General features: G+C 53.8%; 1 protein-coding gene across 1 annotated transcript in view; it reads right to left on the bottom strand.

Moving 5' to 3' along the window:
- LOC142570759 (uncharacterized) overlaps positions 1–20,586 on the bottom strand; it is a 120,884-nt gene that overhangs the window by 80,635 nt on the left and 19,663 nt on the right. The window contains exons 2-4 of the mRNA XM_075679098.1: positions 18,968–19,302; positions 16,662–18,712; positions 12,414–13,481 (exon numbers count right to left, since the gene is read on the bottom strand). Coding sequence (XP_075535213.1) covers positions 12,414–13,481; positions 16,662–18,712; positions 18,968–19,302 — 3,454 coding nt within the window. The remainder of the gene's footprint in view (positions 1–12,413; positions 13,482–16,661; positions 18,713–18,967; positions 19,303–20,586) is intronic.

Genomic DNA, 20,586 nt, shown 5'->3' with positions numbered 1-20,586 from the left:
ACCGCGTCACGGACTGGTCCCATTTTCGGTCCCTCTGTGCCCATAACCCCTCCGGCAAATACAAACTTTCTTACGCATCTTACGAGGTGTTTGGATGCCGCTACAAAATCGTGCGCGGTGCCTGCTGCAACGCCGGTCCCCGATATCAAGCTTCTCAATCTGCGCGCTGTGCGTCGTCGCGCCGAACGCCGTGCCATCAAGAGCGACAAGGTGGAGCATTGGCCTTTATACAACCGCCTGGACGCTGCGTGTCGCCGTCACGCCAGGCAGCGCCGCAATCAGAGCTGGCAAAGTCTCTGCGTGTCATTGGAGGACACTCGCGACAAGTCGCGCCCTTGGCGCATTCTCGCTTCCCTCCTCCGTCCCAAGATCCCTCGCCATCCTGCACTCTCCATCGCGGTGGCTACGGGCTTCAGCACAGAGCAACTGGCCGAACTCTTCGCCGATGCCTTCGCCCCACCGCCACCGTCTGTGCGCCCCGTCAGTGCACCCTACGAACTACCGCCGTGCAACAAGGCTGAACTCCTCGCTCCCCTGCGCTACTTTCCTACGAGGGCAATCTTGGAGCACGTTTAGGTGCTTTGCTCGGCCGAATTTACCCTCAGTGAGTAGCGCATTGTTTTGAACACGCGTAAACGACGCTCAGCGCCTGGTGCCGACGGACTAACACATCAGGTCCTCAGGAACGTCGATGCAGCGCAGCTCCCTTCCCTACTCGAGGCCTTCAACGGCGTCTGGTGCAGTGGCATTATTCCTGCTCACTGGAAAGAGGCGATCGTCGTCCCTATTCTCAAGCGCGGCAAAGCTGCCACAAGCGTCAGCTCCTATCGCCCAGTGTCGCTTACTTCGGTAGCCGGCAAAACTCTGGAGGCCATGGCTTTGCGCTGCCTTGAGTGGATTGTGTTACGTTTCGCCTACGACGCGCGGTAAAGCCGGCGAGGATACAACAGACACCAGGGCTTCGTTCAAAGCGGCAGACATTTTGGCCCGTTCGGCGCCGCCGCTACGTCTCCCCGCCAAGCGCGTCCAGGCATGTTCCAATGCCACGTGTCTTCGGTGTGCGTGTGTGTGTGTGTGCATGTTGGTGCCCACGCTTGTCAAAGCGCGGCAGCCGGGGAGAGGAGCTCCCACAACTGTGAAGCGAGGAGGTCTGACCGGCCCGGCGGATGCGTCACCTACTCATCCCAACGTGCCCGAGCGGCGCCGGCCCTGCGGATGCGTCACCCACTCATCCCAACGTGCCCGAGCGGCGCCGGCCCTGCGGATGCGTCACCTACTCATCCCAACGTGCCCGAGCGGCGCCGGCCCTGCGGATGCGTCACCTACTCATCCCAACGTTCCCGAGCGGCGCCGGCCCGGCGGATGCGTCACCCACTCATCCCAACGTTCCCGAGCGGCGCCGGCCCGGCGGATGCGTCACCTACTCGTCCCAACGTGCCCGAGCGGCGCCGTCACGTGCGCCCCCTTCCAGAGACGTTCCTTCTTGCCCTCGACTCCGAGAGTATAAGAGCAGCTGCTCCCGGACGCCGAGGAGGGCTCCGATTTCTTCTGTTGAGTAAAGTGCTCTCCCGTCTCTCTACTTCGGTCGACCTGACCGCCAACTCTTTGCGATGTTAGAATAAACAAGTTGTTTTGTTGTTACCAGTCGACTCATGCTTTGCCGGGACCTTCGGATGCTTCCAGTTGTACCCGAGGCCGCCAGGCCAACGCTACCCTTGGGGCTTGCGACCCAGGTGCAACAACGGGCGTCAGCGCCGAGTTCCCAACAACTCGCGCCAGCGGCGCGACCACAACAACTGTCTGCCAGCGGTGAGATCGCGACAACGAAGGCCAGCAGCGAAGATATGCGGTTGACTGTATGCTGAGCAGCTCAACGACGATCCGGGAGCAGTGCAACGAGCCCTGTGTGATGACTGGTTGCCTGCAGCGGAACGACTGCGCTGAACTCTTGGCTGCGAGGTTTGGTGAGTGCGGGACTTTCTTCTTCTGAGCTTTGCCAGGCTTTTGTTAGTGTCAGAAACAGAGCTGGTAATTGTGGTTGTCGTTGCTGCCGGGTTAGTTTGCGGCAAGACAATAGTAAGCAGTAGAGAAAGCAGCATTCAGAGCAGCCATGGATTTGAAGTCGTTGCGCAAACCGAAATTGCTGGAGCTTGCAAGAGAGTTGGGTCTGGATGTCTCAGACAAACTCAGAAAACCAGAACTGCTAAAGGCTATTCTTGAGTTAGAAGCTGAGGATGACGAGCTGTCGGAATGCCTTGAGACCATTGAGGAGAGGTCAAAAAGACATGAGCGCGAACTTAAAGAACAAAAAGAGAAACAGGAGCAAGAACTTAAAGAACAGAAAGAAAAAGAAGAGCGTCAACACGCTTTGGAAATGAAGCGTCTCGAGGTAGAGATGGAACGCGCTCGTAATGGAAGTCAGGCACACGGTGCAGGAGAACGAGTATTGTCCAAAATGACTGACCTGATGCGGCCGTTTAAGCTTGGAGAGGACATTGGTTTGTTCCTGGTTAACTTTGAGCGAACGTGCGAGAAGCAGGGGTTCTCTCGGGAAACGTGGCCACAGCGCTTGCTCACTTTGTTACCCGGCGAGGCGGCCGACGTAGTCGCTCGCTTGGATAGAGAGGAGGCAGAGGATTTCGACAAAGTGAAATCGAGTCTGCTAAAAAAGTACAGGCTGTCAGCGGAGGCGTTCCGTCGGAAGTTTCGGGAAAATGAGAAAGGCAGAAGTGAGTCATACACAGAGTTTGCGTACAGGCTTATGTCAAACATGCAGGAGTGGCTCAAAGAAGAGAAAGCGTTTGGTGACCACGAGAAAGTTCTGCAGTTTCGGGCTAGAACAGTTTTATAGTCGGTTACCGGAGAACGTGCGGTACTGGGTCTTGGATAGGCCAGACGTTTGTACGGTGGCTAAAGCCGCTGAGCTAGCCGAGGAGTTTGTGACGCGTCGGGCTCGCGGAGCTAAGGACGGTCAAAAGGGTGAATTTGGCTCGAAGTTTGAGAGGCCGAAGTTCACACCCATGAGAGCAAAGGGGAACACACGTAGTGCGGATGCGAGTGAAAGCAGTGCGACCGAACCTAAGGAGACGGCGGCAGCCGAAGCCGAACGCAGAAAGCGGTTCGAGATGAGGCAAGCGCGCGTTTGTTATACGTGCCAGAAGCCGGGTCACTTTTCGGCGCAGTGTCCGGAAACAACACCAAAAGTTGTGTTTTTTTCATTATCCAGCACTGACGAGAACATGAAGCTTCTCGAGCCTTACATGCGAGACCTCCTCGTGAACGGGAAAGAGTGCCGAGTGCTTCGCGATTCCGCAGCTACGATGGATGTAGTTCACCCCTCTTACGTAGAACCCCATATGTTCACGGGCGAGTGCGCATGGATCAAGCAAGCCGTGGAAGCTCATAGCGTGTGTCTGCCGGTAGCAAAAGTGCTTATTGAAGGACCTTTCGGAGCGCTTGAGACGGAGGCGGCAGTGTCATCTATGCTGCCCCCCCCCCAGTACCCGTACCTATTTTCAAACAGGTCCGATCACCTCCTGCGCGAGAAGGGGCTTTTGTTTGGTGAGGCTAGCGTTCAGGCCTTAACCAGATCGAAGGTTCGGGAGCTCGCTGCAAAGGCGGTAGTTGCGGGGCCGACGTTGTCAAACAATGAAAAAGGGTCAGAGGAGCAGCAAGCTGATATTCAGAGCACGCCCGAACTGAATAAAATTGAGCCTGTAGCGTTGAAGGCGCCAGATACTGGAGAGGAAATGCCCGATAAGGGAAAGTTAGAAGAGCTATCTGCAGATTTGCTCATCGCGCCTACGTCAGACGGACTTGATAGGTTGCTAAAAGTCAGCCGGTCGGCTTTGATAGCCGAGCAAAAAAAGGATGGCAGCCTAGAAAACATACGCTGCACTGTCAAGGAAGGTATCGCCAAGAAAAATGCGCGTTTTGTGGAAAGAGGTGGAGTCCTGTACCGGAAGTATCTAGGCCGCAGGGGAGTGGAGTTCGATCAGCTGATCGTTCCTCAATGCTATCGTCAGGATCTGTTGCGCTTGTCGCACGGGGGTTCGTGGTCCGGACACCTAGGAGTTAAGAAAACTAAGGACCGTCTCTTGCAAGAGTACTATTGGCCAGGGTGTTTTCGGGACGCAGACCATTTCGTGAGGACATGTGACACCTGTCAGCGGGTGGGCAAACCAGGGGACAAATCGAGGGCGCCGTTGAAATTGGTACCTATAGTTGCGGAGCCTTTTAGACGGCTCGTTATTGATACAGTGGGACCTCTGCCGGTAACAGCCACAGGGTACAGACACATTTTGACTGTGATCTGCCCAGCGACAAAGTTCCCTGAAGCAGTGCCGCTTAAAGAACTCAGCTCAGTTGAGATAGTCAATGCACTACTCTCCATATTTGCGCGAGTTGGTTTTCCTGCGGAAATCCAATCAGATCAGGGCACAGTGTTTACTAGCGCTTTGACGACAACTTTTCTCGAAAGGTGTGGGGTAAAGCTGTTACACAGCTCAGTGTACCACCCACAGTCGAATTCCGTTGAGAAGCTCCACTCCGTCATGAAGCGCGTGTTGAGACCCTTGTGTTTTGAACATCAAACTGACTGGGAGCTGTGTCTGCCTGGGGTGATGTTTGCTTTACGGACCGCGCCGCATGCGGCTACGGGGTTTTCGCCAGCTGAGCTGGTGTACGGTCGCTCGCTTCGGTCTCCGCTTCGCATGCTTCGAGAATCGTGGGAAGGCAGGGGCGACGACCCAGTCGTGGTAGAGTACGTGCTTAAGCTCCTCGAACGCTTAAGAAGGGCACAGGAGTTGTCAGGTGAAGCGATGGCAAAGGCCCAGCAGAGGGCCAAGGTCTATTATGATCGGACCGCCAGGGCCCGTCGTTTTGAGGTGGGCGATGAGGTCATGATATTGCGCACATCGCTAAACAACAAACTAGACGTGCAGTGGGAGGGCCCAGCACGAATTGTTCAGAAACTGTCGGACGTTAACTACGTGGTAAGTCTGCCAGGAAAGCGGAAAGCACAGCAAGTTTACCACTGTAATCTGCTCAAACCTTATAGACAAAGGGAAGCAGTGGTGTGCATGATGGTAAACGTTCCTGAAGAGCTTCCGGTCGAGCTTCCGGGACTAGGCTCAGTGACGAACAGGGAAGACACCGGTCAAGTCATTAGTAACTTGGTCATTGGAGCATCGCTGTCGCGTGAGCAGAAAACAGAACTACACCAGCTCTTACAAGAGTTTCAAGGTCTGTTCTCTGAGAGGCCTGGTAGGACTTCTGTACTTACTCATGATATAGAACTTACCTCCCCAGAGCCAGTACGATCCAAGGCGTATCGGGTGTCACCCCGCCAGAGCGATATTATGGAGGCTGAGGTAAAGAAAATGCTACAGCTCGGTGTTATTGAGGCAGGTGAGAGTGATTATACCTCCCCTTTGATTTTAGTTGAGGTACCGGGCAAGGAACCTCGTCCTTGCGTCGACTACCGCAGGCTTAATTCCATCACTAAGGATCAAATTTATCCGATCCCTAACATCGAGGAGCGCCTTGAGAAAGTTAGTAGCGCTCAGTTTATTTCCACCCTAGATCTTGTCAGGGGTTATTGGCAGGTTCCACTTACAGAAGAGGCTAGTAGGTATGCGGCGTTCATTTCACTAATGGGAACATTCCGTCCTAAAGTGTTGAGTTTTGGTTTGAAGAACGCGCCATACTGTTTTTCAAGCCTCATGGATAAAGTGTTGCGGGGACAGCAAGAATTCGCTTTACCGTATCTAGACGACGTAGCGATATTCTCCGCATCCTGGTCTGAGCATATGGCACACTTGCGGGCAGTGCTAACCCGCCTGCGCGAAGCGGGCTTGACAGTCAAGGCCCCTAAGTGCCAGTTAGCACAGGCCGAGGTTGTCTACCTCGGTCACGTGATTGGTCGGCGTCGTCGCCGCCCCTCTGAAATAAAGGTGGCCGCTGTGCGAGACTTCCCGCAACCGCGCACGAAGACCGATATTCGGTCGTTCTTAGGTGTCGCCGGCTACTATCAGAGGTACATCCCCAGGTACTCTGATATCGCGGCTCCCCTGACGGATGCTCTAAGAAAGACAGAGCCGCAAACAGTCGTCTGGGACGAGACAAAGGAAAGAGCTTTTAGCGCCCTAAAGAGTGCCCTATCAGGCCAGCCTGTGCTACGATCGCCAGACTATACAAAAGGGTTCATTGTTCAGTGCGATGCTAGTGAGCGAGGCATGGGCGTTGTACTGTGCCAACGGGAAAATGGAGAAGTAGAACACCCCGTCCTGTATGCTAGTCGTAAGCTGACCAGTCGTGAGCAGGCGTACAGCGCCACCGAGAAAGAGTGTGCGTGTCTCGTGTGGGCCGTTCAGAAATTGTCATGCTATCTAGCCGGCTCGAGGTTTATCATTGAGACGGATCACTGCCCTCTCCAATGGCTGCAGACCATCTCTCCCAAAAATGGCCGCCTCCTGCGCTGGAGCCTCGCTTTGCAACAATATTCCTTTGAGGTGCGTTACAAAAAGGGGAGTCTCAACGGTAACGCCGATGGCTTAAGTCGAAGCCCCTAACGTAGGAATCAGCCTCAAAATTGTTTGTTACTGATGTTTTTCTTCCTGAGGCAGGATTTTTAACATATTGCTTTTGTTTAGTGTTTCAAAGTGATGACATGCTTTCTAGTGCAATTTTCCAATTTGTGGACGCGTTCTAAGTGCTGCTAGACTACTGTAAGGAACTAGGCAGTGGTATAGAAGGGGAAAGAGCCTGGCAGGGCTTAGTGAGGGTTGTCACGTGCTTGCTGACTGAGCGGTTGAGTTTCAGCGTAGTTCTAACGCTTGCCGGGAACGAGAACAAAAGTGTGAACTCTCCCGAAGTCACTTTGCAGTGTCCTGTGCGAACCTGAACGTGAGAACGAGGCCTTCTCTGTGCGCTGCGCTCAACAAACGTCGAGGGACGCCCGACTTCGGTTATGAGCATCATCGAGCGACATCCCTCCGGACAGCGGATGCAGTCCCCTGACCATCGGGATCTCCTTCCCCCGGCGGGGCGGTCTGTTACGTTTCGCCTACGACGCGCGGTAAAGCCGGCGAGGATACAACAGACACCAGGGCTTCGTTGAAAGCGGCAGACATTTTGGCCCGTTCGGCGCCGCCGCTACGTCTCCCCGCCAAGCGCGTCCAGGCATGTTCCAGTGCCACGTGTCTTCGGTGTGCGTGTGTGTGTGTGTGCATGTTGGTGCCCACGCTTGTCAAAGCGAGGCAGCCGGGGAGAGGAGCTCCCCCAACTGTGAAGCGAGGAGGTCTGACCGGCCCGGCGGATGCGTCACCTACTCATCCCAACGTGTCCGAGCGGCGCCGGCCCTGCGGATGCGTCACCCACTCATCCCAACGTGCCCGAGCGGCGCCGGCCCTGCGGATGCGTCACCTACTCATCCCAACGTTCCCGAGCGGCGCCGGCCCGGCGGATGCGTCACCCACTCATCCCAACGTTCCCGAGCGGCGCCGGCCCGGCGGATGCGTCACCTACTCGTCCCAACGTGCCCGAGCGGCGCCGTCACGTGCGCCCCCTTCCAGAGACGTTCCTTCTTGCCCTCGACTCCGAGAGTATAAGAGCAGCTGCTCCCGGACGCCGAGGAGGGCTCCGATTTCTTCTGTTGAGTAAAGTGCTCTCCCGTCTCTCTACTTCGGTCGACCTGACCGCCAACTCTTTGCGATGTTAGAATAAACAAGTTGTTTTGTTGTTACCAGTCGACTCATGCTTTGCCGGGACCTTCGGATGCTTCCAGTTGTACCCCAGGCCGCCAGGCCAACGCTACCCTTGGGGCTTGCGACCCAGGTGCAACAACGGGCGTCAGCGCCGAGTTCCCAACAACTCGCGCCAGCGGCGCGACCACAACAATTGCCTCCACCCTCGACGCTTTCGCCCCTGAACAGAGTGGTTTCCGGCGCCTGCGCTCAGCAGCTGACTCACTCGCGGACGTCGTGGCTACGCTCGAGCACGCAGCAAGTCGCCAAGAAGCCGGATATCTCGTGCTGCTCGATGTGCAACGCGCATTTGATGGTCTTCCTCCCTCACACCACCATCATTCAAGCCCTCCGTGAGCTACGTGTCACCGGCCGCCTCTTTGACTACATCGCGGCCTTCCTCAGTGACCGCACGCTCAGAGTGCGACTTGGCGACACGCTCAGTGCCCCTCGCAGCGTGACCTCCGGGGTTCCCCAGGGCAGCGTGATCAGCCCATTTCTTTTTAACTTGACTCTGGCAAGACTTCCTGACTACATCCCCAAGATGACAGCCCACGAAGTCCGCGTGGCGATCTACGCTGATGACGTTGCACTGTTCGCGTGCGGGCCCACGGACCTCGGCTTCCAAGTGCGAGAATCTCTGCAGTCGGCGATCAACGCCGTCGATGAATATCTCGCCAGCATAGGGCTCCAGCTCTCGGCGTCAAAAACTGAGGCGTTGTTAGTACACCCACGTGCTCGTGCGCGCTTCGAAATGCCTTGTCTCACGCTGCGCGGAAGCCACCTCCCGTGGCAGAGAAAAGTGCGCTATCTCGGACTTGACATCGACTGCCGGGTCAACTTTAACGCCGCCGTCTCCCAGCTCTGCAAGAATTCTAAGGAGGTGGCTGGCGCCGCACGCTCCCTGTTCGCCCGTGGTCGTGGTTGTACACCGCAACTTGCGCTTCGAGTTTACAACTCGGTCGCAACAACGGGAGCACTCTATGCGCTTCCCCTCACCAACACCAGAGCCACCAACTGGAACGCCATCGACATGGAGCACCGCACCGTAATTCGCCAACTTTACGGGCTTCCTTGCAACTCGCAAGTAGGAGCAACTCTCGCCGAAGCGGGAGACTGGCCGCCCTCACTTCGCGCACGGAAGCAAGCGATGAACCACATCGAGCGCCTTCAACATTCGCTACAGGGACAACGCCTCGTTTTTCGCCTCCACACCCTCGAGGGCTCGGGCATGGGCCAGCGTGCCACCGAGTTCAGCGCACTCGTCGCGTCGACGCCGCAACTCCTACCTCTGCCGGTATCACCGCACGCCTCCGCGCTACTCGATGTAAACACCACGGTGCCAGGCGTCAAGTCCAAGCGTCAAACAGCTGTTTGTGCTATGCAGCAGGAAACGGGCGCACTGCTACACGAGCGCCTAGGGGGCCGGCTGCTCGTTTACACCGACGGCTCCGTGGCGAGTGATGGTTCCGGTGCTGCAGCGTGCACGGCGCCGGATATTTGCGCTACACGGCCGTGCCGCCTTCGTGTTGTGTGTCGTCGACGGTGGCCGAGCTTGCTGCGATCGACCTAGCAGCTGATCTCCTGCTTCAACAGTGCAGTGTTGTTTCTGCCGCGATCCTTTCGGACTCGCGCGCGGCACTATGTATGCTGGCGAAGGATTACCTTGGACCCCCGTTGGTGCAGCGCGTCGGCTCAAAGCTCCGCCATCTTGTCAGCCAGGGCTGCGATTTGGCGTTGCAATGGGTTCCAGCGCACATGGGCCTGCAAGGGAACGAAGCCGCCGACGCTCTCGCAAAGCAAGCTCACTCCCTGTGCTTCCCCCTCGCCACCTCGGTCAGCGGCTTCGACACTGGCCAAAACAACCATTCTGCGAACGCTCCGTGCGCAGCACCCGGACCAGCGCGTCGCCGCAGGTATGTCACTTCGACTCCTCCCCCGCGTGGGCTTGTCCCGGGCGGACCGCTCTTTCCTGCTTCGCCTGCGCGTCGGCTGCTACAAGACGGCTGCTAGAACACACAGGCTGCAGGGAATTGGCGACTCCGCGTGCAGCAACTGCGCCGATTTGGAGACGCTCGACCACTTCCCACTTCACTGCCCTGCCTTCGATGTGAAGCGCACGGACTTGTGTACAGTCTATCGGCGACTGGGACTGACTTGCGATACGGCGACCGCGCTGCTATTCCCTGCAGCCCACTCGTCCATCGTGAAGCATGCTCTTTCGGCACTGCTAGACTACTGCAATGCGACGCACTTAAGGACGCGGCTCTGAGCCCCGCACTCACATTTTTTCTTTCCCCTTGCCACGTTCGTCCTGTCTTTCTCTCCTTCATCTTTTTCTTCCCGTTCCCCCCTTTCCCGTGCAGTGCTGTTGAGGTGTCCTCCTGCGAGAGACAGTTACGGCGCTGCACTCATCTCTTCCGTTTCCTTTTCTAAAATCACTTCACACACACACAAGCCGTAGGGACGCGTTGCCGGCGCTTGTGTGTCTTGAAAGCGATTTGCGACGTGGCTAAAGTGCGCGCCCGCACGGGCCTCATCTTGAAAGCGATCTGCAATGTTTGCAAAGTACGCGTAGTGCGGGTAGCTTTGTATGCGCTGTGCTTTCGACGTTTCTTTCGTGTCGAAGCGAGCGATGCACGAAGGTCAATTCGCTTGCTGCTGCCGCGATTCCTTACTCCAGCATTCTGACAGCGAGTTTTAACCTGTGCGTGCTTGACACCGCTTGTTAATTTAGTTAAAGCACGTCGCAGGGCTAGTTGATTTCAATCCATGATAGAATGTGTAAGCGCGACATAACGAGAACCTAGAAAGAAGCAAATACAAAAATTATGCAGATCCCACCCACTGTGGAAATCGATGTAAGTGAGGCTTACCGTACTGGGTGCTTTGATTGACAATTTAGCGGGGGTGTTGACGGCTAAAGCTTAATTTCTTTAACCTTTAGGCGAACACAGCAGTGGTGAGTTGATATTAAAGGTTACCTTGCGTGCGCCACTTCTGTTTGCGTAGCACATGTGCACAGAACACAGAAACACAGAAGGACAGGCGTTTGCTTGAGGCGTTCTTGTGCGCCATATTTTATAACTTCTGAGAGGGTAGAGCATTGTCATTTCCTCACATGGCACATCGCATTGTGGCAGAAGTATTAAACTTGATTTGGATTATGAGACTGCACGTTCCAAAACCACATTCGTGTTATGAGGCAAGCCGCAGTGGCGGACTCCGGATTGATTTTGACTCCGTGATTTCATTTAACGTGTCCCAAAACCTAAGTTGACGTGCGTTTTCTATTTTTCCCCCGTCGAAATGCGGCTGCCGCGATTTGGATCAAATCCACGACCTCTAGCAATGCCATTGCTGCAAAGCTAACACGGCGGCCACAGAAGTGCTGAGTTTACGATCGACCGCTTCCGTAGTGTCTAGTGGACCCAGCGGCGTGCTTTAATTAATACGGCTCTGCTTCTGCACGCCCTATGTAAGTTGCCCGCTTGACATATTTGTATGGCGTTTATTTTTCAGAAATAGCGGCAACGTACAGTAGCGTACCTTGAACTTAAGCTTATCGTTTCCCCGCAACCGCTGTAATATATTAGTGGGTTTCCTTGCCTTCTTACGTCACGTCCCCCTCTCTTACATTGGAACTGCCTCTTCTCCTTCTTCTCTGTACAATTCTATCTACGTCCCCTCTGGCCTCGCACGTTAGTAGAAAGGGAAGCACTGCAGCTTCTGCAATGCTTCTGAGGGGAGTCACGGATAATTACAGCTGTCAAGCGGCTAATGTGGCGACGGCCAGAGAGTTCCAGAGGGCATTGTGCACATTCGACGTGGTGGGGTGAAAACGACTTTCTCTCGTCGCCTTTTCTCTCTTACCACCCCCGACGTGGTGTGCACGACAGCAGCCTACAGCAGCAGCAGCAGCTGTGGGAAAGTCCAAGAAAAAGGCAAATAGAGCTTCGCTTTCGAAAGACAGTGTTGTCCCTGTCTTCCTACGTCCTCATTCAGTCCCGCTTAACATTCTTGTTAACTTAAGAAGCGAATGTTTACAAGTTTATATGGCCCCTCAAACTACTATCCTTACTTCGTACAGCTAATTTGCTATCACAAGCGGTGCTTCGCCGTTTGGGCGAAGCTGCGGTTTCTGGAACCGCGTAATGCTTGCTGTGCCTGGAAACTTCTGGTGAGCTGTAAATGATTATTCGCTTATTGCTGTAAGCTATCAAGATTTTATTTATTGTTGAAGGTCACATAAGTACTGCTAATCACAGGCAGAAAATGTACAGAGCACTGCAAACTCCGGCGTTCCTGCTTTAGTTATGCGCTCCTTAAATGTTCGGCACTGTACTTGTTGGTAATGAGCCTTTTAGCGCAAGACGGGACGAGAAACAAGGCACACACAACACGAGCGCTGCATGTTGTGTGCAGCGGTCGCTCTGCGGCCGCCGTGTTAGCTTTGCAGCTATGGCATTGCTAGAGGCCATGGATTTGTCCTTATTTCTTGCGCTGTTTTACACTACAAGAGGCTTTTATAAGTGTAGGTATCATTGAACATTTAAGAACAGACGCAATGAGTTAATTCTTCCTAATTTCTCCCGACGGACTCGTCGCGTGAAGGCGAGCGTCAGTGGGCCACATCGTCACGCCCCGAAGGCGTCTTGTAGCACGTACCTGTGGGTCCCGCGGCATGAGCGCCCTCTGGTCGAGGTAGGCGGGCTTTCTGGTCGGCACAATCGGCACCTGGCGGCGGCTATCGAACGTCGACGGCACGAGCGTGCCGGTGGTAGACGCCAGGTAGGAGGCCGGCGCCGCGAGCCTCCCCATGGCACCGAAACCCCTGAGCGCCATTTGAGCCCCGAGGTCGCTGTAGCTGTCGGTGGTGGAGCTGTCCGTGAGATACTCTTCCTCGGTGTAAGTTCGCGACATGTGACGAAGCACCGGTGCCGACGCCGTGTATGTCGATAACGGGTTCAGCAGCGGCGACGTGTTCGCCATCATGGGGGAGGCGACCGTGGGTGGGTAGGCGGTACTGCCCATGGTCCCATAGTAATTGCACGGGTTGTTGTAGACAATGTACTGCGGCGGGGACACGAGCACTGGTGTCGAGGACTGGTACGTGCTCACTCCGGAGACAAACTGTGGTTGCGGCTGCTCCACAAACACGGGCGCGTAGTCCTGCAGTTGCGACGAGTACTCCTCGACCGTCGTCGCCACCACGGCGTCGCCTTCGTACGCCCACTCCTGTGGAGCGCAGCTTGCCGGCGTTTGGTACGATATCAATGCTGGTTCTTCCAGGAACATTTCTTGCTCGTAAACAGGCGCTACTCGTGGTATGTCGCAGTCCGTCCCCTGCTGTATAACTACCTGGGTCTGCCTCACTGAAGCAACTTGTGGCAACGGGGACACTGACGGCGGCGGTATAGTCGGAGGAGCTATGTACGCGCCAGTCTCGTACGTCTGATAAGAAGGCACGTGAGAAATGTAAGTTTGGTCCGTAGCCCGCGAGACCAGGCTCTGTTGCGAGATCACAGCCGAGGACGGCGTGACGGCACCCGCCTGATACTGCGGCGTCGCATCAACGATCTGAGTGGCGCTCAACACTCGCTGGACCGGCGTCACTAGTTTGGTTGAGGCGGAAACGACTGGTGTCGCGTAAGTAGTTATGATAGCCGGGGCTGACAAGTTGTGAGTAGCTACCAGCATATCCTCGGCCAGTAGGGGCTGAACGTCCGGTACCACCTGGAGTGAAAAGTAAAACCGGGTCGCTGCTGAAATGTGGCAATGCTCTTGGTTTCTGTTAGCGAAGACTTCACTTAGCTCATCCATGGGATCATGGGTTTAATAAAACATGGATAATAAAAGAGACACCACAGCTTCAATACCTCCAGGTATGTGAACAGTGGCGTAGCTAGGTCGTCTGGCACCCGGGGCCCATAGGTCTTCTGTCACCCCCCCTCCTCCTGGTGTAGCCCGCGGAAAGAGGGGTGTCTTCAGACGTATATGACGCCCCCCACTGGCCCCTTGCACCCGGGGCCCACGGTCCCCCGGCCACCCTCGTTGCTACGCCACTGTATGTGCATCTTCTCAGTGGTAGTGCTTTCGCAAAAGCTATCACAACATACGTGAGCACGTCAATACATATTGTTACACAAAAGGAGAAAAGCAGTGAATGGGCAATTTATAAAGGCGCCAGTGATACATAGCTTGCGCAACGATGCTGGAGGGTCATAATAAAAGAAATTGTTGGATTCAAATGCCTTCATGATGCATTCCGTTTTTGAAGGAACTCTTGAATTTTCCGCCCGTATCACGTTCGAAGATTTGCCCGCGTGGAAATTTGTGTACAACTGACAGCTTACGTTTAAGCTACATGCGAGGAACATTTTTTCACTCTTGGCGATGGACGTGCCGAAGACAGCGTAGGGATCTCTCGGCTATCGGTCGGGTGCACGCCTATTGCAAGTTTCACCGTTAATTGGATCGTGAGTGCGGCATTCTACAATTCTCGCTGCTGAACAATGAAACAGAAGAAAACAAGACACGAGATTGTTTCGCGCGCGCAGGCGCACAAAATCTATACTGGCTGCTGGAACTATGCTCGTCACGTCTTTTCTGGCAGTGTCAACTTTAGGAAGGACTGCGAATAGATGAAAAAAATGGAAATAACGGAGAAGAACTCTGCGTGACAAACTGAACCGACCCGCACAGTGAATGACAGAGTAGCCAAAGGTTTCTTTTTTTTTTTTTCATAGGCATCGTAGTGGCGCTGCTGGTATAGCGCCGGTAGTGCCAATGACATGCAAGCGCAACTATATACGGACGCCTAAAATCTCCTTAATATAAATTTAAATAAATAAAGGTATAAATGTGCACAGTGAGATAGCGTTGAGCACGCACACTGAAATGCCTAAGAAACTTACACAAATGAACGCATGTTTTACTGCTAGTTACCGTAATCGTATGAAAAAAATCTTACGAAGCAAATTAGCGTGATGAGATCCTGCACTTGCTTATGCAGGGAATCGAGTGCCATTAACACTTTTGATTGTTTTTGGAATGAACACGTGTGGACGTTTTATTTTTTATGAAATAAAAGAGTCACGTACCTGATTAGAAGCAAATTTCAAAGGTTAAAAGGATATAGACGACAAAATCAAGATACATAGAGGCGTTGTAGGAACACGATGTGACGCACAAGAACTTTGGATGCATCCACTGCGCCCTGAATAGAAGTTAAGGAAAATGTGATGAACTCGTTGACAAAAACCTATCAAGAAGCAAATGGATCGCTTAGAGTGTACAGCTGCCTCCTGAACCTAAATGGCCGAACTCAGGAAACTGCTCTACATTACATAATTTTACATAATAGTCAAGCTACAGCGTACGCGTCCGAAACTATTAGCTACTTTCGAGCATTGCTACGACCTGAAGTACACGTAAACACCTTTATATTGTTCACGCTATGAATTAACGTAACTGCGTTGTCGGGAACAGTGCTTCCCTTTCTAAAGATTGCCATAACGCCATAAGGGGCCGATTAGGACGCACTAAAGTGTTTTGTCATACCGCAAAAAAATCGCTGCGCAAAATCTCAGACATATGGTAGCATATATAGAGCATCACAAGTATAAGTCGAAGGGAATCAGCGTGAAATTTAGAATGGCTTTATAAAAGGATTTCCATGCAACCTGTATAAGAACAAGTAGCCCACATGCAAAGACTAAGGAGACCAAGATATGAGTTCCTTTTCTTTTTCAAGTATTCCGTATAAATAGAAACACCTAGCATATTTCCATATTAAATTAGCTTCACGTTATATTACTTGTTGCTGCACTAGCATTGCGTAATTTTTTCGGTCCTTTTAGGATAGATGAATGGAATACAATAAAATAAATATATACTACGGCGCTTCTTTAAAACAATGACGAAGTGCTTACTGGAGTCTTTTTTGTCAGACTTTTCTGAAGCGAAATCAGCCGGGAGAAACGTTTCAATAAAATGTTCGGCGCAAATTCTGCAGCTATGCAGCCAAGTACAAATGTGCTCTAGATGAAAGAAATTATCCCACTTTCCGCAACAACGAAAAGCTTCCGTATTCCTGCTAGAAGCAAGAAGAAAAGCAAACTCTGGCATATTTATTTATTTATTTATTTATTTATTTATTTATTTATTTAAATATACCTTACAGACCCCTAGAGGAATTATGTAAGGGAGAAGAGTATACACTCAAAGGTTATACAATAATTAGAATGCATGTGTGAATACATATACAAAAAATACAATGCAAGAAATGCACTAACGTACAATTATATAGGGTTAAAAATTGTGCAAGATACAAACCGAATGCTTCAGAATGCGAGAGGTCAGTGAACAAGAAATTTTCACAAAGTAAAATGTAACCAATAGAATTACAGAGCGAGGGGACAATATTTGGCTATAATAACAGGTATTTAAGGGGTAGTAGCACAATAATAACAGGAAACTCAAGAAAAAATAATACGTTAGGTTATGTAGAGTTTGAAAAATGCGTTGCTAAAAGATGCCGGAATTTTTCCTGGTTACTCTCATACGCGCCTCAACTCGTCACCGTTTTTCCTGGTCACCTCAAACAGCGCCTCAGATTAATGCGATTTTAAAGACCTTACCGAGCTCCAGAGTTTCATTAAAACAGGAATAGTTGTAAGCATATGACAGCGTTGATAAAGGATTGTGGTCTGTGCCTAAAAGAAACTCATTGCGAAATCATCCGCTAAGCAAAATTCGCAATTGATTCAAAATGTTTATACCTCAAAAGGCAATTGTCTCTAAAGACGGCTCCTAGCTGCTAGAATGAGCGAAACACCGCTGAAATTACATGCGCTCATATCGCTGGTGAAAAAGCATTCTAGGAGGATCTTGAGGCTTCACTCGAGTACTCACCACAGGAGCGGCCGCCTGTTGGTACAGTCCTGCGTCCCCAAAAGCAAGGCGGGCTTGTGAAGGCACCCTCTCCGAGAGCGGGTGCTGCGAGTAATCGTCGTAACCGGCCGTGTACCGCGAGAATCGGTACGGCGCTCGATCACACGACTGGCTCGACCGCACGCAGTGGGCGGGGCGGTAGCAGCGGTACGTGCCGTCCGAGTGCCAGCTGCGGTCCCTGCGGTGGCGACGCTTATGTCGGCCGTGCTTCCTCCGGCGGTGCCGCCTCTTGAAGTCGTCGTCGTAGTCTCCCTCGTCACCTCTCTCGACAAGCATTTCACGAAGCCGCTGGGCAGCATCGCGACTTTCCGCATCATCCCAGTCGCCCACACGGTGCTGTTGAGCCGTGACCTGGTAGCAAGATACCGAATTCCTCGCAGTAACCGTGTCGCTGGACGATCGGTCGTCGGCGCCTTTCATCCTGTACACTTTGCCTGCGCGCAGCTTCCTCGGGTCCACCGTCGTGATGTGCGTGATGAACTCGAACTCCTTCGAGCCCCGACTCGTGCCGGACGAGCGGCTACTTCGTCTCCTCGTCGATGCGCTGCCACGCGTCGTGCTTTCCCACGACCCCGAGGTCCACGAAGAGCTGCCGGATGTGGAGCCCGATGAGGAGCGTCGCGTCGTGGATGATAGTCCCCGAGTCGAGGAACTACGCCATCCGGTCGTCGAGGAACTCGCTCGCCGCCGCCGCCGCTTGCGTCGCCCGCTGCGCTTCTTCGGCTCAGCGTCGCCCTCGTTCAAGCCGAGCCACGAGCATATGGTGCTGACGCACGAACCCTGCCGCTGTCCGTGCCTCTTGCGACGGGACCGTCTCCTCGAAGCTCGAGGCGAGGCGCTGCGCGAGGTTGCCAGCGCCGGCTGTGGCATCATTCGGAACTCGTCCGCCACGTTCTCGAGCATTTTGCAGCACTGCTCCAACGCGTTCGCTACGCTCGCAGCCGGACCCGCATTGCGGGGCTGCATGGCAGGATTGAACAGCTGGCTGTGCACCATGGTGAGCGCGGCCGGCGACACCTGCTCCTGCAGGCGCTCGAACGGTATGTCCCCGGTGCTCTCCCAGTCCTTGAGGGCACGCCGGCTCTGCCTGGCGTCTCGCCGGCGGCGCCGCCTTTCGCGGCGAGCCCGGTGGCGCCGTCGACGCTTGAGCCGCTTCAGCTCACGGTCAGTCCGACTATTCACCATCATGCTGAGCTGGTTCAGAATTTCAGCCTCTTTCTGCACGTCCGAGCTAGAACTGCTGCCCGCAGCTTCGAGCTCAGGCGCCCTTTGCATGGCAACTGCCCCGTAACCATCCCGCGGCGGACTGATCGCCACTTTTGTGTCGATACGTGGCGTACCATCCGCACCGGTCACCTTGCGGGACGTGGTGCGTATTACGCGTGCTTCGGGGCTGATGTCAATGCCGCGCGTGTTTGCACCGTAGAACCGGCGGGAGCGGCGCCGGCCTGGGCGGACACCTGGAAGCTCAATGCGACGGATGATATTTTCTTGCGAGGTCGAGTAACGCGGTTCTCCACCGTTTGGCGATGGGATCTCCTCGATTTGCTGTCTCGTGATGGCCTCGATGCCATGACGAGGTTGGGGCGGTGGTTCTTCTTCGGGTTGGATCATCTCTATCTCGGTTTTCGTGCGTATTTTGATTTGTGGTCCACCAGGAGCCTGGACTACTTGTTCCGTCATTCCCGGCTCCATCATCTCGACAACGCCCGTCGCTGACGGAATGGCCTGCACGTTGAACTGCTCCGTCGGCGTGCCCCCTGAGGAACCTGGGCCCGAAGGTCCCGGTGGCTGCGCTCCTTCTCCGACAGTCATGAGCTGTTGCAAGTTGGGCGGCTCCAGCGAAGACAACCTGTTGAACGTCTCCGGAGAGCCGACCATGCGGATCCGCTCCGTGATGGGTCCGTCGAGGGATGACGAGGAGGAGCGCTCGTGCGTGACCATGATCATGCCGTCAGGGAATCCCATCGGCGGCAGTGGTGGTATGCTCTCTGCCGGTGGCGGTGGTGGCGCTGCAGGTGGCGAAGAGGGCGCTGGCGGCGGTGGTGGTGCCGGTGGAGGAGGGCTTGCCGGAGGCGTAGCTTCCTTGCTTTTCTTCTTTCCCTTGCTCTTCTTCTTCTTGCCCTTACTTCGCTTCTTTTTCTTCTTTTTCTTACTCTTCTTTTTCTTTTTCTTCTTGCCTTTCTTGCTCTTGCTCTTCTTGCTCTTCCTCTTTTTCTTCTTCCTTTTCTTCTTCTTCTTTTTCTTCTTCTTCTTCTTTTTCTTGCTGCTGCTCTCTCCCGCGTCATCGTCGTCGTCATCGTCGCGCTTGATCGGCTTGCCCAGTTCGAAGCGGTATTTCGCCCGCCGTCGCCGACGCTTCTTCTTCTTCTTCTTCTTGCGCTTTTTCCTCTTGAGCGTCTCCTCGTGCGGTCGCTCCGGCAGCACGGCCAGCTCCTTGGTGTCGTCGCGCCGTATCATGTGCACCACCACGTCCGAGGCCTGGCGCTTGTCGAACTCCTGGACTCGCACGTCTTTCTCGAAGGACAGCTTCTTGTTCTCCTTGACGATATCATCGCCCCAGTCGAGGTCAGATGGAGTGTCGCCCACGGCGACGTCCCATCTGCACGAATCGTAGCCATTTGTACATTTCAGAGCTACGACCGTGTATTTCAATAGAAAGGCGGCAATGGCTAAGCGATACAGCGACATTGCAGGTATGCACGCACGTGCGTGAATATGTGCTGTGCTGAGCTGCGCTGAGCTCTGCGTGCGTGCGTGCGCGCGCGCGTGTTTGTTTGTGTGTGTGTGTGTGTGTGTGTGTGTGTGTGTGTGTGTGTGTGTGTGTGTGTGTGTGTGTGTGTGTGTGTGTGTGTGTGTGTGTGTGTGTGTGTGTGTGTGTGTGTGTGTGCGTGCGTGCGTGCATGCGTGCGTGCGTGCGTGCGTGCGTGCGTGCGTGCGTGCTGAAAAGCCTATGTCACCGCGACAAAATCGGCCGCGTTAGCTTGCCAAGATAAACTTAAGATGATCTCAACGTGCAATTAGAAACATCGGCGCAAGCCAGGTAAACACTAACGAATGTTCTGAGCTCAGTTTAGTAGTAAATACAAGCCGTCAAATGCATGTGCCCGGTCAGGAGAGGCTTTCATACCGATATGGCATGACGTATATATGCCTCATCTCATTGAGGCGTGGAAGGACATCTCCGAAAGCGAAAACAAGAACACGAGTGAATACTAGTGTTATTCAACAGACGTACTCGCAATATAGGGAATATACTTGAGCTCGTATATTTGCTGTTGTTCGCTTCTTCGTATGTCGACCGCTCTATGAAGCCAACGGGGTTATTGGTGCGTTTCCTGAGGATGATAGAAAGTTAAACTCAAGAAATGACAACAGACAAACTGTAACATTCAGCACATATAAATATTTTATTCACCCAGTGTTCATAGGCAACAACTAAGCACGTCACCTAAGAACATATTTTCGCAGGAGAAAAGGCTGAACAGGAATAGTCATCACAGTAGCAAAGCAGCGGCCAGCGAATCATTTCGCAGATGTGCACAGGGTAGTCCAGCGTTAAAGAGAATGCACGAGTTCTGGGCGCATGTTAATTTTCCTATCGCTCGCACCTATCTACGCTCCTTTGCAGTGTTACGTTTCGCCTACGACGCGCGGTTTAGCCGGCGCGACTGCAACAAAGCGGCAGACATTTTGGCCCGTTCGGCGTCGCCGCTACGCCTCCCCGCCAAGCGCGTCCAGGCATGTTCCGATGCCACGTGTCTTCATGTGCGTGTGTGAGTGTATGTGCATATGGTGCCCGACCGGCGGCGATACGACAGTAGGAGTCACCTTCTCCTCCCCATTGTGCCCGACCGGCGGCGATACGACAGTGTGAGTCACCTTC

Source organism: Dermacentor variabilis, chromosome 2, assembly GCF_050947875.1.
Source record: "Dermacentor variabilis isolate Ectoservices chromosome 2, ASM5094787v1, whole genome shotgun sequence".
NCBI lineage: Eukaryota > Metazoa > Arthropoda > Arachnida > Ixodida > Ixodidae > Dermacentor > Dermacentor variabilis.
The sequence above is the reverse complement of the archived record's forward strand: the minus strand, read 5'-3'. Positions and strand labels throughout refer to the sequence as shown.